General features: G+C 44.1%; 1 protein-coding gene across 1 annotated transcript; it reads right to left on the bottom strand.

Moving 5' to 3' along the window:
- Positions 1-423: 423 nt before the first annotated feature.
- rela (v-rel avian reticuloendotheliosis viral oncogene homolog A) lies at positions 424-20,189 on the bottom strand. The gene is given in 12 exon segments (XM_015946005.3): positions 424-1,178; positions 1,180-1,949; positions 2,238-2,318; positions 2,395-2,475; positions 2,567-2,782; positions 4,759-4,863; positions 10,826-10,960; positions 11,141-11,232; positions 15,117-15,262; positions 18,291-18,436; positions 18,533-18,568; positions 20,047-20,189. Coding segments are annotated over 12 exon segments (1,902 nt in total). The 5' UTR covers positions 20,054-20,189; the 3' UTR covers positions 424-1,091.
- Between the last annotated feature and the right edge of the window lie 1,281 nt (positions 20,190-21,470).

Below are 21,470 nucleotides of genomic sequence, written 5' to 3'. Positions count from 1 at the left end.
TCCGTAAACACAGTTTGAGCTCAGACCAAGGCGGCTGGATGTCATCTTAAAACCGTTCCTGCCAAAATAACTGGTACAAAACTAATGGCTGCGAGAAGATTTAGAAAATAACAGGAACAGTGAAAGTTCTGGAGATCAGGCCCGGCTGGTTTTAGGTCTATGAAGTCACTCTGCTGCCACCTTCAAACGGTTACTGTATAAACCTACGCCGAACCCCTGGATGCAGCAGAAGGGCTGGAGCTGACTCGTCCTCCCGTAAACGGCTACAGCTTTGGGGAAGTTTATTAAATATTAAGGCAGCAGCAGTGGTCTTCAGTAACGTTCACACAACTTCTCAACGGTGGAAATACACGCCCGTTTGCACGTCTTTCCATCTGAGCCAGGTTCAGGACATGGTTGTCTTGAACCTCGTACTGAAAATAATTAAGTTAAAAATGTGGTTTAATGGCAGAATAATGAAGAGTTTACAGCAACTATGAGAGCTTCTAGAAATTGTATTTCTGACCCTGTGAGATATGAAGTCCGCGTCGACTCTGTTACAGAAACATCCAAACGGCTGAAAAATCCCTTTAACAACTTACTACAAAGCTGACGTAAAACGTGTGTAAGTGGTGAACTGTCGTCTTTATAAAGTACAAAAACCATCCTGTGGCAGAGTTGTAAGCTTCTGAGCTTCTGGTTGAATTGTATTTACATTTAAACCTTCATTTGGTTTGATGGGCTCACACCGCAACTGCTGACCTTCAGTGAACATTACCACCACCTGACAGAAACCGTGTACTTGTGTAGGCTCACCTCTAAGAAGTACCGGGCCTTTTGCTTTGGAGTAAAAATGGCTGATTTTAAACACTTCTACGAACAAAGCAACCAAAAGTGGTTCAGAAAGACGCTCAACAGGCTCCATCGATACATCGACACCTTCATCAAAACCTTCCACGTGACCCTTAAAGCTCCTCACACTGGCTACACTGGTGTGATTGGCTGAACTTGGCCAGTCCTGTAGTTGCTGTGATAGTTTTTCAGTAAGTACATCCACAGTGGAAAGTCACGTCCACCCTCCACCTTTGTCCATGTTAGTGGACTTTCTGTCCTCAGGAGGGCGGACAGAAGAGGTCTTTGGGGGGACTACTCCTAGGTTGGGTGTCCCGACACAAACCCAGCATGGCTTCCGCTGTTAAAAATCGAAATGAGACGCTCTTCATCGGCAGACATCAGCTCCTCCAGATCGTCCAGCACCGTGGGCTGGTGGTTGCTGCTGCTGCCAGGACCAGCTACCATCATGGTCTCGCTCCGCAGCAGGTTAGCGATGCTGTTGGGGTAATTCATGTAGGTGCTTCCTGGGTTACTGACTGGTTCAGAGGGGTTCTGGGACACTGAGCCGTTATGGGGGCCAGCAGCAGAGTTGGGAACGGCCACAAACATGGAGGCGCTGTTTCCAACATCAAGTCGGGGGTTCAATAGGTCCACAAGGTCCTCCATGTTTAGACTGTCCAGGGTGCTGGGAACCTGGGCATCGGAAAAGCTGGGGAAGTCCTCATCCACGAGTGTTGTTTCCACTTGGAACTGAGAGTCCGGGTTGGAGAAGATGGTGCCGGGCTGGGTGGGCTCCGTGTTTCCCTGAGCAGCTGCTGGCTCCTGGGAGATGGCTGAGGACATGTTAGGGAAGAACTCATGAAGGTCTGACAGGTTGACTGTTTGGTAGTCCTGGCTGGCTGCGGTGGCGCTGGTGGTGGGGGCCATGGAGGCAGGGGGTGCTGCTGAGCTCATTATAAAGGGAAGTGGGTTGTTTTTGGGCTGAGGGCCCATCTTTAGACTCTCCATGATCTTCCAGGGCTCAGTCGCAGCTGCTGTAGTGACTTTGGGTTGGACCGAAGCGAACTGTGCTGGCTGAATGCACGAGTAGGTGGACTGCGGTTTCATCCCACTGGCACCAGGGGGCGCTTCAGTAACTGGAAACAGACAGCAGGAGCAGATTCAGGCACAGTGTTGAACCCATTCAGTACATTTCTACCGTTGTAGGTTAACCGTCATTAACCAGATTATCTGTTATCCTCCAACCAGACCCCAACTGTGACGTAAGGCACTGGTTCCCAGTTACCACAAACACTTCAACAGTTTGACAACCAGTAACTAAGTTCAGAGGTTGTTTCCTTTTTCACACAATGGCAGGTTGGTTTTGATAGATGTGTTCCCTCAACACTCTGGACACATTCAGGAGATGAAGACCAGACACCTACCGGCCTGGGCGCTCATTGAGATGGGTTTAGGTGTGACTCTTCGTGCAGAGTTCATCGGTCGCCTCTCTTGTGAAATGGACACTGAAACAGCAACAGACATGGTTTCATTACAGCGAAGGAGAAGAAGCCAGAAGAAAAGAGCAGCGGGTCAACACACCACTAGATAACATGGGACCCAGTTTGAGGTTCTGGAACATGTCTCCTGTTCGCTTCCTCTTCTCGCTCAGCCGGTATTCGTCTGTAACGAGATCATTTCTCAGAATGAACAAATTTTGCTAAATTAAAATTACTCCCGGGAAGACAGGAGACCGTGGAACTCATCTTCTTACCTGGGTCAGACGGTAGGTACTGGAAGTCCATCGGCTCGCTGACCTCTCGGTCAGATGGCCGCCGGAGCTGCATCTTGACCTTAATAGGCTCACCAAGGTTAGTGTCGCGGTACGGCGGCGTCCGAAACACAATTGCCACCTGCCTGTGAACGTCAGCCTGGGAGAACGTGCCCTTGCCCTCCCACGAATCCTGGAAGAAGCGCACCTCGATGTCTTCTGCAGGATGAGGAGATGGAAACGTAACCAGGTGACCAACACCAACAATGGTCTCTTATGTTTGCAGAAATCAACATTAGTTTTGTTTTCTCTCCGACACAAACAGCCTGACGGATCCTTCAAGCCTCTTGGAAACCAAAGAGAACATCAAGAATAAAGTCCAGAGCTGGACTCCTCCGAAGCAATAAAGAGACCCTGGGATCATCTCAAAACTGAAATACTAAGATCACAACTGGAAGGGCTGGGCGATAAGGAGAAGACTCCCATCACGATACACAAAAAATCACTGCTTTTGCCTGTCTTTGCTGTTCTCTGCTATCTCTAAGTGAGATTTAAAAGACATCTAAAGATTATTTTTGATAAACCTTTATTTACAAAAGCTGAGCATGTTATGGATAAATGAGAGGTTTATTGTGAAGGGACTGGTCAGCGGCTAAATTCCTTTGGCATGTGTACATCAGTATTAAAACCTCGTCTGAAGAGGGTCTTCGGATCGTTTAGAAAATCCTGTGCTTTTAAAACCAGATCTGAGCCTGAACCAGCGGACGACGTCACGCCGGGAACGCTGAACCAGCGGACGACGTCACGCCGGGAACGCTCCACAAACATCAGCGTAAGCAGTAGCAGAGTTAGTGTTCCTGTGTTAGGATTACAGCAGAGGACCGAGGCCCAGATGGAGGTTACTACGTCAGATAAAAATGTCTGCAGGTCTCGGACATACGAGTGTAGAGGAGGAAAGTTTGATTTATAGAACGATTTATGACAAAAGTCCTTAACAAAATAAAAACTGAACCCAGTTCATCTTTATGTAGATGGTAAAGTGAAACTGAATTTCTACGGTTTTCATGCAGTCTGGCCAATCTCTTTAAACTAAACATCTTCGAGCATCGCAGGAGAACAAAACTAAAACGGAAACGTCCTCCTGTTGGGATCACATAAAAACAAGCACTGAAATATTAAATTCTCTACCTTTCCTTGCGTGTTTAACAATAAACATTTATAATAAGCATACAGTATAGGGAGCCTAAGACACGCCCACCTACTTCCTGACCATGTGTCCCCGGAAAAACGAAATAACGAATGCAAGTCAACGGAGCTAAAAACGTTATTTTCTTATAAACGCGCCATGCCAACATGGCGTTGCGCGAACTTTGCGGCATTCGTTCCTCCTCTCTTGGTAGTCATTTTGCGGTAATGGTCAGTCTTATAAACGGCTACTGTGCCATGGCACAACAGAGGGAAGTGTCGTGACAACGGGGGAATTAATGCCGAGCTTCGTCCGACAAATATGTTGAAAAATGAAAGTAAACACGGGCAATAAGTTTTGCGCCCGCCCCATACCCCCTATATGCCGCCATCGTGTAATCTTTTATAAAAGAACATGATTGCACCACGTTACCACCATGGTCCAACCACTTACACACGACCTAAGGGTTCCTGATGCCGCCGCCGCGGCGTTGCGGCTAATTGACAGCCTTGCTTAGTAAAACGGCTTCAGATTCAACATAAGTATGTGATTAGACTTCTGCAGCTTGGTAACATGCTGAACAGGTCGTTAGACGTGTTGGAGCAGGGAAACAGCTAAAACATGCTGAAGGGTGGCCCAAGAGGATGACACCACTGCTCATTGACTTTAACATCTTTAATGAACTTATGGTTTGTTAAAATATGAAAACGTTCCCGACCAATCCAACATCTGACTTTTCCTTTCTGTCGAGTCAGTCTCGAGTTAAATCCTGTTACACACACTTGTGACTGCAAAGCAGGAAGCAGCGACACGATGAAAGTGCTGTGCTGTTTCGCTTCTGCGTGTCAGGAGCACACCCGGACTTCCTGTCTAGGGCTTTCACCTTTTCCATTCACAAGTCTCACATCTGCTTAGTCACTTGTGAGCTCTATTTATGAATCATTTGGCGTGAAGGTGCAAGTTGAGAGATGCACAGTGACTTTCTGTGATCTACAGTGAGCTCGGTCACCTTTTTGCACTTTGTCACACAGCAGGAAGATTTCATCCCCTCCTTTGCAGCTCCCCGAGTTGCGGTTGACTCTGCAGATCTTTAACTCAGCTGTGTTTGGGGCTCCTGCAAGACAAGACAAAGCATTAGGAAATAAAAAGTCTCTAGAAAGGATTTTTGACAGCCACAGAGGATGTGTTTCATTTGAAAAACCTTCAGCCTGACGAGAAAATTAAACAAACGTGAGAGTGGAAGGATACGGAAAATGCATCACTGTGGTTCATGTATGATAACTGTTAGTTCGCACCGGATTCTCTTATCTTGCAGAGCCGCTCAGGTCGGACGAGACGACTCCGATTGTGATCAGAAAAGCTCTCCAACAGCCGTAACTCCAGTCCAGTCCCGGCAGGTTTTTAGTCAGAGGTTTGCTTTCATTTCCTTCCCTTGTGGTAAGTTTTAAACATAGAAACAACACATTCTGTCTAATGTCTGAGGAGCACTGACGCTTGTTGACATGGAAGAACAGTGGAACAGTTGTTATTTGGGCAGATGTTTTGTTCACTTACTGCTGAACCTTCTGTACAACCTCATTTATTCACAACAAACTGGTTCATTTCAGTTATCGAGACACGCTGTGGCCTCTAGTATGAGCATCTTGTGAGTCGTTCTCTGTGGCTCTGGCACTCCCGTTTCAGGAAGTAAAAGCTAGCCGGAGGAGAGCGGGCAGAAGACAGCCGGTTTTGGAGCCTTAAGCCTGGTTCGTGCTTCTCCGTCAGCTCCAACAGGGACAGACACGCACGGACGGACGGAGACATTTTGCTCTCATACTTCTCCGTCTCCTGGAGAGTGTTGCAAAGCAATTCCCCGCCAGGACAGCAGAGGGCGTAGCGCTGTTCTGTGGTATCCTGTCATGTATCTGGTCCAAGATAGTGTGTTTATATTGTGTTTGTTGTGTATATAAGAGACTTTTAACACGGACATATTTGTCTCTCATTCTCCTCCACCTCTACCTGCACTCCCCACCTCTAAACCCACGTTTCCTGTCATTTCGTCCACAAATAAAACGTTTGCTGCACATCTTTTCACTCCTCCAGTCACGGGGAATTAAACGTTCATATTTTAGAGTTTTTTCGCGAGGTATTCTTCAAGCTTCTCCATGTCTGCCGCTAGTTATCCTCAGCTCTCTTTATGGATTTGAGGGCGCAATGGCGGCGGTGTAGACGACAGCGGCGTCCTGACCAATCACAAGCTTGCGTTGTCCGTCTCGACGGATGGATGTTTAGAAAAGAGAGCTCGACTCCGTCCGTCCTTGCGGGACTCTCCAGCAGGCACGCAAGGCTGGCTAAGGCGTTGTGTGTCTCCGCACTGACGCAGACGCACGACTCAGGCTTAACTCGTTATTATTCCAACATCTCTCCTCTGATTGGCTAACAGCAACACGAATCTACCACTGACCCCGTTTCCTTTGCAACACTGAAGTTTTATCTCCATAAATGACACAAAACTGAAGGAGTTTTGCTGTGGTGGGGATGCTGATGCAGCGTTTTCTCACTGAAATTTCATTTATTTTTTGTGGAGGACAATAAAGAGTAAATTTTCACAGAGTAGTTTTTGTTGCTTGCTGCTGTGCGACGTGCAGACTGGACCTCCAGCAGTACAACATCTCTGTAACCTTTTCACAATAACAGAACACCGTTGTAACGTCCAGCAATGGTCAGCTTTCACTTAAAAACTGACCTACATGCTAGGGATGAGCCGGATACTCGTTTCAGACGAGTATCCGGTACGGATAAAGCATTTTTGACGAGTACGAGCATTAAACGAGTAAAACTGGTAAATATCTGTAATTGTGCTGAAGGAAAATCCTCATTGGGTAACTGACTGTCTTCACGCTCGGTGATTGGCCAGTAAAATAGAGAGCCCGCCCCTCCCTACACACAAAATTGCAGCCGGGAGCTCTGCTCAGTCCGTGTCCGGTCCATCCACGCACACACACAAACAGTAACAGATCTCTCTGTGCTTGCTTCACTGTTCACGTTTCTTCAGTACTCCCTATGTTTTCTTCAGTTCACCTCTTTTTAAAGTTATTTAAAGTTACTTTTTTCGTAACGTACGTGGTGCACTTGACAAGACAGAGCTGAAAACGGCTCGTGCTGCGTCAGTCACTGCCTCCGCTCCGGTCGGGTTTTTTTTCCTCTCCTCTTCCTCAGGAGGATCCACTCCCTCTTTCCTGTTCACTCTCTCTCTTTCTTTACATTTTTTAATCACAATTGTCTATTTTTTGCTCATTTTAAATATATTTTAATCATTTTCTAATTTTTTTTCTATTTTACATGTTTTGTTTTTGTGAGGTGCCCTGTGATTTTTATCTTGAGAGGCGCTATAGAAAAGATCTTTTCTTCTCTCTCTCTCTTAATTCATGCACTTAAATATGAATGTTCTGATTTTATTGAAAAACTTGTTCTGTAATAGTTCCTTTACTATTGTGATCAAAAACATTTAATCTCAACTCTGAGGCTGCTCTGTAAATAGTTTTCAAATAAACAATACACATAGCAACTTCTGATCAGACTTAAAATAACGTATTAATGTAAACCACACCCACTTCTGGTTAAACTGCACCCACTTCCGGGTTAGGCCACGCCCACTCCAAGTACAGATACAGATAGTGGTGTACTCGCTCATCCCTACTACATGCCACCGGTCACCGGAAGACAAATTCCAGCTCTAAGGTGGATTTCACATTCCACCTTCCAACAAGCAACAAGGTTCTGCAAACCTTGCTGACGTTTCAGGAGGAACACGATGTCAGCCTGTGATCCCAAACAAAGCCTTCTTCTGATAACACCGCAGGATTCCTCATGCCTCTGAATAAAGTGACTATTTTGAGCTCATATGGGTTAATCAATCGTGAAATGGAATAAACAAATGTTATATGAAATGATCAATAATGTTTTGATTTATCTGTGCTTAAATTAATAAGGTTGATTAATCTGTGCTTAAATTAATAAGGTTGATTAATCTGTGCTTAAATTAATAAGGTTGAAATGAAACATTTTGATATTATGATCAGTAATGTTGGTTTAACAAGTGAATCACTATTTTCTGACAGCTCGCACACTCAGACACATGACGATGACATGGTTAAGCTAATATCCTGACACATTGCTTTCTGTTCCACAAATCAGAACATCCTGTATCTGAAAGAGGCGTGACGTTCTGAGGTTTGCTTGTGAACACCCCTTAACATGGCACGTCCTGATTGGCCAAGTAAATCATAATATGAGAATATTTAAAACAGAATCAATTACCGTGATTCAGCACTTCAACTTCCAGCTTCCAGCATCCTGTGAGATTCAGCATTCAGTTCTAGAGAAAGCTACGGACAGGCCATCCGTAGCGAACCCTCTTTAACCCGGAGCATTTTTGACAAGCTGTCAAAAACCCTGCTACACGCTACAGCTGACACAGCAAAACGGTTCCTTCAGCTATTCAGAAACAGCTGCTCTAGATGCAAACAATTTCATCCATCTGTTGTGACTCGGAAACATCTCTGGACTGGAGTGTCGGAGCTGCGGTTAATCTACCAAACCTCGGTGCCCAGAGGCCATCCGACCTCCGGATTCACAAAGAGGTTCTCCAAAGAAAGGGTGAGGTAGACTGATGCTGTTTTGATAAGAACCAACTTCATAGCTTAATGCAAACCAAATTCTCCTTTTTACACCCAGAACTCAGTTCTTCTAGATACGAAGGTTCTGATAAACATTCACACACTGTCACCATACATCACATCCCATCCTCTTAGTTTCATCCATCACAGTGGCCTTGGTTAACTTGCCATGTTTTTATTTGTTTAGAAAATAAATTTCTTATCTTTTATAAACTTGACGCTGAATTGAGACGAAGTGTGTTTGATCCCTGAAAAAGAAAAGAATCCTAGAATTTCCTGATCAAACATCCAAAGACCAAGCAGGTTGATATTCTACATTTATATAGAGTATCACAGCTTACTGGTCATAAGCAGAGGTAATGTATTAAGCTTAAAAGCGCAACATTTACTATCCTACACTGTCTAAGTCACATGATGTGGAAGCTATTAAAAAATGCACAAACTGCCCATGAAAATAATAGTATTAGAAATCAAATATCCTCCTTGAACTCATTGTGTAAAACATCTTCTGCTCATCCTAAACATTAAATAGATCTATAGAAATTTGGAATAAATGTTAGAAACGGCCACCTATTTGGTTTTTAAGGGTTTGACTTCATTTTTACTCGTGCAGCTGTTACTACACATATAAATATTATGTATATTAGTAACAAAACAGTTGCTGATTAAAAGTTAAAATGGGTTGCAACAGTTTTGGGTCAGATCTTTTTTTCTAGCTACAGACGGCCTTCGTCTCACAGATTTCTTCACCACAAACTGGGAGAAGCGTTACAACCCCGCTCCCCGTCACTAGACGTGCTGCAGCAGGAGAACCAGGAGTGTGGCTCCTGAATAAAGACACATCACTGGAAAAGTTTGGATTTAGCACAGGAAACTACATTTTTTTCTGTAGCAGTGGAACTAGTGGTGTAATGACAAACTTACTGGTTTTTATCTGCTCCTCTTGTGACACTGGGCTGCTCGCAGCAATAACTGGCAGCATCGCAGGGAACCAGCAGGCCGGCCCATTCAAAACTGTTTTACTGGACCGTACCATTTTTTAGAAAAACTTTATGGAAGGGGGAGTTGTGTCCTCCCTGGCCCCCCAGGATCTCCGCCTATGTTTTCCTGCCGTTTTTCCTTTGGTGGCTAATGCAGGGAACTACCCCTATTCACATTCAGCCTGCATCTAAGCTCTTAAGATGCATACTTAAAGATGAGATCAAACACCCCAATACCATGAGGCTTTTCAGACCAAAGAAGCTAAGCAACTGCAGTCTGAACGATCATGTCGCATTAAATCCGTCTCCTACGTCACTGAGACAGCGGAGGTGTGTGGACGTCCCTGAGGACAAGCGCTGACAGAAGGGTTCAGGAGTCTGTCTGGACATCCTGTTACGTTTAGGAAATTAAAATACAGGAGAGCATGAGAACGGGAGCAGGAGATGCTGAGGGCGGGGGGGTCCTCTTGAATTAACTTATTAACGGAACGTTTTCAGCGAATAATAATTCAGGAAGACGGCGGGAACGAGGAGTAAAATAGTTTACAGTTTTTAAAACCGTTTCCAGCCAAAGACGGGAGACCTGACCGGTGTGATCCCGATCCTGTGGATGAACGGTCAGTGAAGGCTTTCACATCACAACTCTTTAGATTAGATTAGTAATCTAATCTAACCTGGAAACACGCTGGAGTAATACGCTTTTTGAAACGCCTCCACATAGAAATGTTGTCCAGATTTCTTCCAGCTGTTAGTGGAACGTCTGCTTTGGAGCTGAAGTCCTCTTCGGGTGAAGAGGCGTTTCCATGGAAACGGTTTACTTCTCCTGATCCAGACTGTTGGCGAGCTAACCTCTGTTCCTATCTGAAAATCCTCATCTGGATCTGTCTCAAGAACACCCCCCAGATGTTTCTGGGGCTACCGTTTTAGTCTGATCTTCACACAAAGCTTCCTTTTCCAGAAGCTGACTTTGTAAATCCTGCAGATGTTTTGCTGAAGTTTCTACCTTATTTTGTTCTTAGTGATTAATTTAAGTCCTTCATTTCTTACGTGTTCGTTTATCTGGTTGTTCCTCTGCTCCTGCACCAACTGGCGTCTCAGCCACGATTCCTGCTCCAAATGTTTATGGAGATCTTCACACAAACGTTCTTTTTCCTGCAGCTGATCTTCTAAAGTTTGCATGTTTTTCTGGCAGGTCTCTGCTTTATTCTAGTAATAATGGAGACGGACCAGTTTTTTGCAGAAATCTCAGAGATTTCAACCGATAGATGAACAGAAAACCTACCGGTATGCACTGATCCCTACAAAAAAAGTCCCGGTACACTGAGGTTGAAATAAGAAGCGCTGGTACTGCGTACCGGCCCACTTGAACCACTGGATTACTGGCCAGGAGGCCTAAAACAGTTACTTGTGACCCACGTTTAACCTGTTTCTGACTCACTGTTGTCAAAGATGGGCTGTGATACAACAGGCTCCAGGGGAAACAGCTCTCCAGTAGGCCCGGTGATGGAGGCCTGGAAGCAAAGCCGAACAGAATTCAGGTCAAACTCCTCCTCCCACACCTTGGGCTCGGGAACTGTAACCACAACAGAGAGAGGAAAAGGGCGGAGATCCCAATCACAAACCACAGTCAGGCTGCATCCTGTCAAGTAGAGCTGCTGCATTAGGAGCAAAAATAATCAACACTTCCCCTCAAGTTTCAGCTGAATAAACACAGCTTCACATATGAAGACAGAAAGGGGCTTCCTTCACTTACTGTTGAAGGGGTTGTTGTTTGTCTGCAGCCTACAGGTGATGGCCTCGTTCACGTCCTTCTTCTTCACACACTGTATACCCAGGTTCTGAAAACTGAAAGCAAGTACAGTCTGAGACAAAAAACCCAAGGCTGAGGTTTCACTCTCATCTTTAGTGTCACACATTTATCTCCTTTTTAATATCAAACTCTACGTTTTGAATTACGGGGGAGCCAGGGGGAGCACGGCTCCCTCAAAAGGGTGATGGGACTCCCCTGGAAACCCTCAATGGACACACACAAGGAGAGCCCGAAAAAAGACAAGTTTCTACTTAGACCAGGGGTTCATTTGAGCCGATTCTTGCCAGAACAAGATCCGGGAAAGATCTTATTTTGAAAGGACCATTCCGGCAACTGTCTGCTAGGTTCTGGCAACTCACGCGACCAAGTTGTGCTATACGCAGGGTTCGATTTACGGGTGAGTTTAAGGGAGCCCAGCTCACCCGAAAGGGTGACAGGCTCCCCTGGGAGCCCTCAGCTTACACACCCAGGGGGAGCCCAAAAATGATCCTGGTTCTACTTATATGACATTATTTATGTGGACTCTCCGAGGATTATTTTGAGCTGAGAGGCACAGAGCTCTGATCGTTGACGCGCTCCAGCCAGATGCATCCTGAGCGCGGCCACAGTTACATTCAGTCGCCACCTCAAAAACAAAGTTAACACTCGGTCGTTCATGTCGGGTCATATCCTTTCATGCTTTTTGTTTTTTATCTGCTCCTGATGCGTTTCGCTGCTGCGGAGCTGAGCGCATCACCTGTTTTGTCCTCCGGTGACTTCACCTCACTGGTGCAGCCGGCGCGCACCCCGCTATTGCTGCGGTCGGTAGATCTTTTTGAACTGCAGATCAAAGGTAACGCATGAGGTGAAAACATATGAAGCCGGGTAGCAGTTTTTCTTTAGGATCGAGAGGAGATGCAGGAAGATAGTAGACAGACAGGACAGAAAAATAGTGCGTGTTCCAGCATCTGTTTCGCCTTTAGCGAACTTTGGTTTGACATCAGTATTTGCGTTCTGGGAACGTTTGACTTACAAATTTAGCACTGACCTAGACTACGTAATTATATGGACTCTCAGTGTACCGGGACTTCTTTAGAGTGGAGAGGACGGAGAGCGCGGATTCTTCATGCGCTTCAGGCAGCTGCGTCCTGCACACGGCCACAATTCTCCAAAAGAATACTACCATTGCCATTTTATTTGTAAATCACTTTTGAATTACAACGAAGCTAAAAAAAAAGGGTGCAGTACATTAAAACCACACAATAAAACAAGTTCATTTGTATACAAATAAAATAAAGTCACATTATACTATATTAAAAGCCAAAGCGCTTATCTTTAAATAAAAACCTGTCCACTCAAAGAATAAGGGCGGAGAGGTATTCATGTCTGCTCATATTCTCTGGTACTTTCTCTCAGTTATTCCTGCCTGACACGCTCTGCTGCTACAGAGCGTATTACCCATGCTCCAGCGAGTTTACCTCACTGCCGCGGCCGTGCAGTGGGCACTTTGCTACTTTCAGAGTCGGTAGACCCCTTCCATCTGCTTGGTTCAACAGTAGCTCATGAGGTGAAAAAGTAGGAAAGCTAGGCAGCAGTTTTTCTGGAGGACTGAGAGGAGATGCAGGAAGAGAGACAGGACATGAAAATAGTCAGCTTTGTGTTCATGAAACCAACAGACGTGACAAAACTTGCAGTTCTCATCCGCTAGTTGCTGATTCCAAAACAGAGCAAATTCTCATCGACTCCCATGTTAAAAAGTGTCAGCTTCACAGCCAGAACAAACATTTTTACAGTCTGGTACAAAAACATTTTAGCTTTAATGTTCCAAGTTTATCGCCATGACAACTCAGAGGGGGGGACTTTTTAAACTCTGTTTAGGTGTAATTAAATTCTTGAAATTATGAATAATTAGAGTTTGACTGAAAGGTAGCATGAGCCGTCAGAGCTAGCATTAGCGGCTAGCTCAGGGAAAGGCCTAAGTCTCAGCCTCACGTTGAAAGTGTGGGACTAATCAAACTGCCTGAACTTGACCATCGGTTGCATTCATGTTAGGATGTTAATCATGTAATTATCTGACAAAGATGGCTAGCTGTGGTATTGACCGCGCCAACAGACCACTTTAAATCACTGGCGGAATGGAGTACAATACTGGGGATGTGACATAATACTGCTTGGTCAAAAATGGGATGAAATTAGGCATGCTGCTTGGGCTGGGTACTGAAACTTGTTACCGTCTCTGCATCAGCAGCTTTGTAGATCTCTGACTACAGGTGCAGCAACATCTGCGGGGTGCTCTGACCGCTGCGGTGCAAGGCTGTAACCATGCTGGCCACCTGTGAAACTCTCTGAGGGAGACGCCAGAAACAGCAGCTTGATAAGTTGATGCATGCTTCATCCATTCGCGATTTCTGGCTATGAGCGTTCGCAAACCTCCGTTAGCTTTGGTTATCTCAATTAGGTCGTAGCTACACTGGCTCAGAGTTTGACCTATGGGTGATGTCACGGAGAACTGGTTCATATTTTCTACAGTCATTGGTATGAACTCAAAAATCCTAACTCTCACTAATAAACAGTCCATTTAGCCTGATGGATCTGTTAGAAACTGAACATACATTTCACTTCTTTTTAAAAGATTATACACCAAAATAGTAAATGTTAGCTGGGATTCCTCTGGGCATAAGTCCCAAAGGAATCTCTCCACTGGTTGCCCGTGCAGTTCAGGATAAATTTCAAAATTATGCTTCTCACTTACAAATCCTTGAACCATCAAGCTCCTCCATATCTGTGTGAACTTGTCCATTACTACAACCCGCCGCGTGCTCTCAGGTCTGAAGATAAGCTCCTCCTAGCTGTTCCGAATGCACGTTTAAAAAGCCGTGGAGAGAGGGCTTTCTCTGTCTGTGCACCCAAGCTGTGGAACGCATTACCACTGCTAGTGAGGCTAGCACCAACAGCTAGCATTTTTAAATCACGCCTGAAAACTCACTACTTCAACCTAGCTTATACCACATAATTATGAACCTCACTTATATCTGCACTGTTTAAAAATGGACTTCACAATATCAACTTCCGTACTATTGAGGTTCTTTTTTAAAATGTTTTTTCCTATTTTTATTTCACCCTGTGTCTTATTGATTTTTAGCTGTTAGTTTTGGGAATTATGTTGTATTTCCTTTTTATCTTTTATCTGTGTTCGACATGTTTGTATAACGCCGGTTTAATTAACCAACATTTTTAGTGTACAGCGCCTTGTTTGGTTGTAATGCCTTGTGAATGCGCTTTATAAATAAAATTGGATTGGATTGGAAAGGAACCCTTCAAAGGTTTTCAGACATGTTTGAGCACCTCTTGACATGTTTAATGGATCAATAAAACTCTGTTTAGACTTCTGCCCACTTTACTGCTCTAATTGTGCTAATAAACAGTTTTTAAACCATACCTTTTCTATTTGTGTGAAGAACAAATGACTAATGTACCCGCTGGATGGACTAACTCAACAACGATCCAGCCATTGTCTGCAGTATACCGTTTGTTTGGATTTCATCACTCAACCCACAGATCTCAAACAAATCTCCCTCCAACCAGGAGAACCAGTTTGATTACGTAACAAAGCCACTCATTCAACTCGCCACAATCCTTCAGTTCTTTCACTACGAAGTACAAGTGAGACGGTTTTATCTCCTGACTGTCAAACAAACTTTTACTGGCAGTAAAACCTGTAGAGACGAACTCATCGGGGCACTGGGTATTCTGTTAATGTTTGACCGATAAACTTCCCTGCTTCATGTGGTCATCAGACTGTAGTTTACTTTCAGTGTGACGTTTTATACATCATTTCCACAGCTTTCTGCAAGCATCCTCGTGTAACATAGGCTCAAAACTACCAGCTCAGCTGCCTTGCTGAAATGTGTGTGTGTGTGTGTGGTTATTTGTAACACACCTGTGTATCCGTCGCTCCTGCAGGTCGGCCTCGTAGTAGCCATGTTTACAGTCTTTCCCCACCAGTTCGTGAGGATGGGGTTTGTACGGGGGATTCTTTGTCACCAGAGAGATGCGAACCCGTAGGGGACCGCTGTAGTTGTGCACCTGTGACAGAAACACTCATGTAAGATGAGAAGCAGCTCTGAATGCCATGGATCCAACCCAGGTTCTTCCTCCACTCCTCAACATACCAGCTTACCATTACTATTACAGTGTCTCCACCCCTCTTCTCCACATGCTACAGCTGGTTAAACACACATCTAAAGCTACTGCTGCATTTCTGAAGAAGAACAGGGTGAAGGCGATTGAATGACCAAGTCTGTCTCCTGATCTGAACCCAATCCAACACCTGTGGGGAATTCTGCAGCAGCAAGTTGAGCATCACTCTCACAACATCACAACATGACCTATAGGTTATAAATTGTAAGTCGCTTTGGATAAAAGCGTCTGCTAAATAAACATAAACCTCCATCCAGCATCTAAAAGAGGTTCTTCTTGAAGAAAGGAAACAGATAGATGTTGTAATATGTCGCCATCTTGTTCATTCCAAGCCTAGAAGACTTGGTGCTGTCCTTGAAAATCACGGTGGTCATACAAAACACTAGATGTAGTAGTTTTTGTTGTGGGGGGGGGGGGGGGGGGTCTCCTGTTGGTGGGGAAGCACCCTGACGGTCTGTGCTGCTGTGGGGCGCTGGAAACGGTGGGACACGTATTGCTGCATTGTCCCGATTACTCGGACAAGAGGAGGGCCCTGTTCGGGTTATTGGGTTCCGTAGGGGTTAGGGTTTTTAGTCTACGGACCTTGTCGCGGGTGGAGGATGGTCAGTGTGTGGGCACGCTGCTCGCTTTTTTATGTCGTGTCTGTGTTTACATGAGGGTGTGAACATCTTTGAGAGTGAACTGACGGTTGCTGTGGCAACAATACACCAACTAGGCGTCTAGTCTGCCTGAGGAAAAGAAGAAGAAGAACCAGGGAAACACTGGTGTTTGAATGGGCAACATGGAAAACATGACAGGAAACAACCTGGAAACAAGTGAGGTTAGCTTTTGTCTCACTGCAGATATAAAAACGAACTCTGCATCAGTCAGACACAGCGAAGCTCACCGTCTGTATGAGCGTGAGCGTCGGAAGGCTGATAAAATCAGCTGTAAAATAATTTAAACGAAAGTAAAAATGTTCCTTTGCTTTTTAGAGTCCACATCCAGAAGACTGGAGCCGTGTTTCACTGACAGGCTGTCAGCCTAACGCCCTGATGAGCTCAGCTGGGACAAACTCTGGTCTGATGTTTAGGTAAGTGAAGACTGCTTCTCCAAGTCCCTGAGATGCTAGTAAAAATAATTTAGCCAGCTTGCTAATGTTACTTTTCTTCTCCTCTAAGGTACACAGAATGCTCAGATGTTGGAGCTTCATGTCACCTACTGAGGACCACCAGTAAAGAGACGGCGTCTGGACCAGACCAAAGTGAGTGATGACACTTTAGCCCTAGGCGTAGGCACCCTCATTAGGAACACCTCACCCCCTGAATCCCTCCATCTGATGACAGCAGAGTGACTTATTTGATGTTTCACTGGTTTAGTCTGTTTGGAAATGATAGAATTACATTATTTTCTGTAAACAACCATCTGATCTGGACGTGTACAGAATAACTTTCCCCAAGTTCAGCAGCAGCTGGCCTGTAAAAACAGCTGCAGCATGTAGTAAGTCTGTCTGTGCTGCACTCTAATGAGCTTCCTTTCATATGGAATCGTTTATATCATTTTAAGTGTCACTATTTTATTGCATTTGGAGTAGGGATGGACAATATATCGGCATCAATATCGGTATCGGTCCAATAAATAAAACCGGGCCAATATGAACAACCAGTATTTTTTCCATCTCGTCTCCGTTGGTTTGCCTGTTTCAGAGGGTGAGGGGGGTGGTGTGTATTTGTTTAGTCATGTGAACAGTGATTGTAATAATCTCAGAAGCATAAATGTGTGTGGTGTGTGAACATACTAATGTAAATTCAGCTTAAATAATTTTCATTTTATACAAAATTGCTGATTTTAGAAGCATTAATGTCAGAATATCGGTTATCAGCCAAAACAGTGATATTAATATCGGTATCGGCCCTAAAACTTCACATCGGTGCATCACTAACTTTTAGGAGAATATGAAGTCACAGCAGCAAAGTGAACTTGTAAACAAAGTAAAAGATGAACCAAAACAGCACAAACGTGACTATAAACAGGAAAGCTAAAGAACCAACTTTCCTAAAGCTGCTTGTAAACAAAATATGTCATTAAAGTTACTGTCTATCATTGCAGAATATGGCGATGACATCATGGAACTGGGGTGGGCGACGCGACAGCGTGGCGCTGAAAAAGCTTGATGGACAACTCTCCCCACATTTTAAAAATGCTAACATAACGTTTCTGCTACGCTAGATAATGATTTCTCTGTAGAACTACAAAGTACGAGTGGGGGAGGAGAGTAGGTCTGCACTGTGGTGGGGGGCGGAGTTTACAGCTCCTTCTCCAGATTTAAAGAGACAGTACCCAAAAACGGCTCATTCTCAGACTCTCCTCAGAACAGGGGTAGATGAGGGTCTGTAGAGCAACAATAAGGAATTCAGACCAAAGAACTGCAGTTTCACTGTATTTAGACCCCAACCGAATGGCTTAGATGTAAAAAGGAATCATTTAAAAGGACGATATGTCTCCTGTACATTTATTTTTGGGGGAAATGTCACTTTAATATATTTTTCCTATGAGAACGTCTCCTCCTACAATCTTTAGTAACCTCACATCCCTTTTCTTCTGGCGTGTTTCCACGAGGAGGAGTTGGATGACAGGCTAACGCTAGCTCACTTTCTCTGTTATGATCAGACTTACTGGTGATTTGGGTCATCACTGTTACCATTTGGTCTGACTAAAAACCTTACGGAACCGAGGCTTCATTCATTCTGAACATTCATTTAAAAATATGAAAAACATGTTAAGAAACTTCTGGACTGCTTGGATTGCATCCACGTATCAACAAGTCTCCAAGTGGTCAGAGATTTACAGAAAATTACATTTTTAATGTCCATTCCATTCACATGGGTGTAATCACAGGGCCTATCACCGGAGGAAAAGCTATACATTAACTAACCTTGATGGCGGGGTAGGTCTTCGTCGTGTCGTTGCTTTTCTCTCCAGGAATGCTGCCGGCTGAACGGCCCTCACACTTGTACCGAAACCTCATCCCCCTCTGCTTCGGCTGCTCAATGATCTCGATGTGAGGGTTTGTTGTTTGGACTGATGGAGAGGAAGAGAAGGACTAGAATGTCAACACCAGTTATGTTGGTAATCAATTTATCCAAGTAAGGTTTCAGTGTGAAAACGTGCCTTTACCTGAGTTATGAGGGGTCATCCCCCATCGGTACACACCTGCGGTGCATAAACAAAAAGGGCATTCAGCTACATTGCACAACACATAAAATACAGCAACGCAAATAACTGAGAAAAACGCTTCAGCACATATTTGTGGTTTAGTCCGAGTTTGTCATTTGTGGTGTGGTCGGACAGGAAATCTACCAGACCGGAGCAGCGTCCAAACGGGGTCGGAGGCCGCCAAGACGCAAGGGCTTCCCAGCTAAATATAATTACAGCTCATAAATTGCCTGCCAAACTCCAGAGGGAGGGAAAGAAGTGAGGAGAACAGTGACAGGCAGGGTGTAACACCAGTGTCAGATTACCAGCTGTGTTACTAGAAGGCTGAAGCGTGAGAGAAAAGCAGGCAGGACCTTAGTTTCAGGTGATCTGGAGCAACAAGAAAAGACGAGATCAGGTGGCCAAAGCTCCACCTCTTTAGCCAGGAGCTCAGCTCCAACACATGGTGAGCAGGATCCTTTCCAAGTTGTGACATGTCTGCTTTCACGCTGAAAGCAAGATCAAGCTGGAAAGAAATCCAGGCAGCAAGAAATCAGAGAGTCCAATATTCAACGCGTGTCCTGCATCATTCATCTGAATAAGCATGCCAAGTTTCAGAGGAGGGTTTAATTTGAATGACACGATTCATGCTAATTAAAAAAAAATAAAGTAAACCAAAACTACTTTACTGTTTGCATTCAAATAACGTGCGGTGATATCAAAACCCAGCTGATGATCTGGAGACTACTGCGAGTCACTTTCAATTCATCCGACCACACTCAGGCATGACTTCACCAGCATCCTGTTGTTTGGTACCCCTACCAGATCTTCCTGTAAATGCTGCTAAATACCTTCAGACCATGTTGGAGAGTGGATCTGAACTAAAACGTGTTTACAACAACAAAAGGTCAAAAGTTTGTCTGAACTGACTGAGATCCGAAAACTGTATAAAAAGCAGTCAAATAAGTCGCATCAGATGTTCCGCACGCATATTTTATAAAACTGTAACAGTTTCGGGTTACTTTTAAATAACAAGGTCCAAATATGTGAAATTAATTCTAAACTAAGTCTTTAACTGTTGAGGTAAATGCACGCCGAGTTAAAAAGCGAGTCATGCATTAGCCTCACGAGTCATTAACGTGGTATTACTGATTAATACTGGAGCAGTTATTAGGAAAATAAACATTTGTGAACGACGTTTGCCATTAGGCCCGGCGGAGAGGGGAGGCAGGTTGGCGCGTGCCAGGTGAGCTAGCCGAACACAGAAAAACGAAATCAAACAGAACAGTGGTGTCGCGTTCGACTATAAACAAATTACCAATAATAATGGGTTAAAGTAAACCGCAGGGTTTAGTTTTAGTGTCTGGGAGCGGACTGCTCCTGTTAGTGCAACGATATCGGGGTTTTCCCTTTGCGCAAAACAACAACTCCCAAACAGTTTCACCTCCTGTCCTGTAGCGGAGTAAACAGCACGAGCTAGCCAGAGCTAAACTCACCGTCCATGGCTGAATCCGCCTCGCTCTTCGCCGTCCGCTCCTCCCGCTCCTCTTCAGCCCGTTTATTTGTGTTTTATTAGTAAGAACAATATCCAGCAGTGCGGACTCCGAAAACTTCTTGACAGAGTCGTCCCTTCGCCCCCTCGCCCCACCTACATCTGTGTGCAGATGTGAAGTGACACAGAGTGACGACGCAACTTCCGGTGAGGAACATACGTTCCAGCCAGCGCGCGCACAAGACGTTCTGCCATTATTTGTTTTTACGCAACAAATACTTAGCTAAAGCCAGCGTGACTGATTCATTAGCTACAGCGACTTTATTTCTGAACATGATTCTTTTCTTAAAATGACTTTTTTGTTGGGATAAAATAAAAGAAACATTGAACAGTTCTGAAATACAGATTTAACCCTAAATTCTCAAATAGTAATAAATGTTTACTCCACAATACTTTCACATAATAAATGCATTTATTTACGCAGAACACGTGTTTTTAAAATAAACATTAGCTGAAGGGCTAGCATTGGCGTAAATGCTAGTAAATGTTGCACTTTTATTCTGATGAGCAACTAGAATGGGGCCTGTTTAAGTTTCTCCAAACTGAGGTTGTTCTAAGATGCAACAGCAGATAAGCGGTCTTCCATAAAAACCTACTTCAAAATATCCAAGCTATGATTTTATTAAGTCACTGCGCTTCATGTTGCAGGTTTAAAATTGAAATAATCTAAAAAGAAACATGTCATGCATGTGTTTAATGTAAATGATCTGAACTTTCCTGTAATCTATTATCTTTGAAAGTGCTTTCCTTGAGGATACTTAAATGTTTGATGGCTACTTTTTTCACTTTTTTAACCTATTTATTCAAGCACGTGGCTAGAAAGTTGTTTGAGGAGGTTTCTGCTGTTAACTCTAACTTGTGACTCATTCAGGCACAATGCACAATTTAACTGTTTAATAATAATAATAATAAAACACATGGCTCAGGACCAGCTTTAACATAGCAAGCTGATCGACTTCAAGAAAAAGTATGTTTTATACATTTTTAGGAGACACTTCTAAGGGGTCTCTAAAGTTTAAAAGGCAAAAACTACCAAAGTTATGCAACGCTTGTTACAAACTTCCACGCACTTAACATTGATATTAGTAAAGAGGAGGTGTCTTTCAGGTCCTATCTTGACTTTTAACTGACTGTTTTCATTTAAGCTTCCTAATATTTTAAAACTACAGACAGAATTTTAAGCAGAAAAGTTTTCTTTTGACCTGCAATTGTTCACCTTTCTTATCACACACCAACACCTGTTGTCACGGAGATGTTGTGTGCAAGGACCGGACAGAAAATGAGTTTAAGAAGAAGCCAAGTGGTTAGTTTACAACGAACAAATGTGTTCACTGAAACATTGTAATATTTTATTATTTTTCTTGTTAA

The sequence above is a fragment of the Nothobranchius furzeri genome, chromosome 14 (assembly GCF_043380555.1).
Source record: "Nothobranchius furzeri strain GRZ-AD chromosome 14, NfurGRZ-RIMD1, whole genome shotgun sequence".
Classification (NCBI taxonomy): domain Eukaryota; kingdom Metazoa; phylum Chordata; class Actinopteri; order Cyprinodontiformes; family Nothobranchiidae; genus Nothobranchius; species Nothobranchius furzeri.
This window is presented reverse-complemented; position numbering and strand designations above follow the sequence as displayed.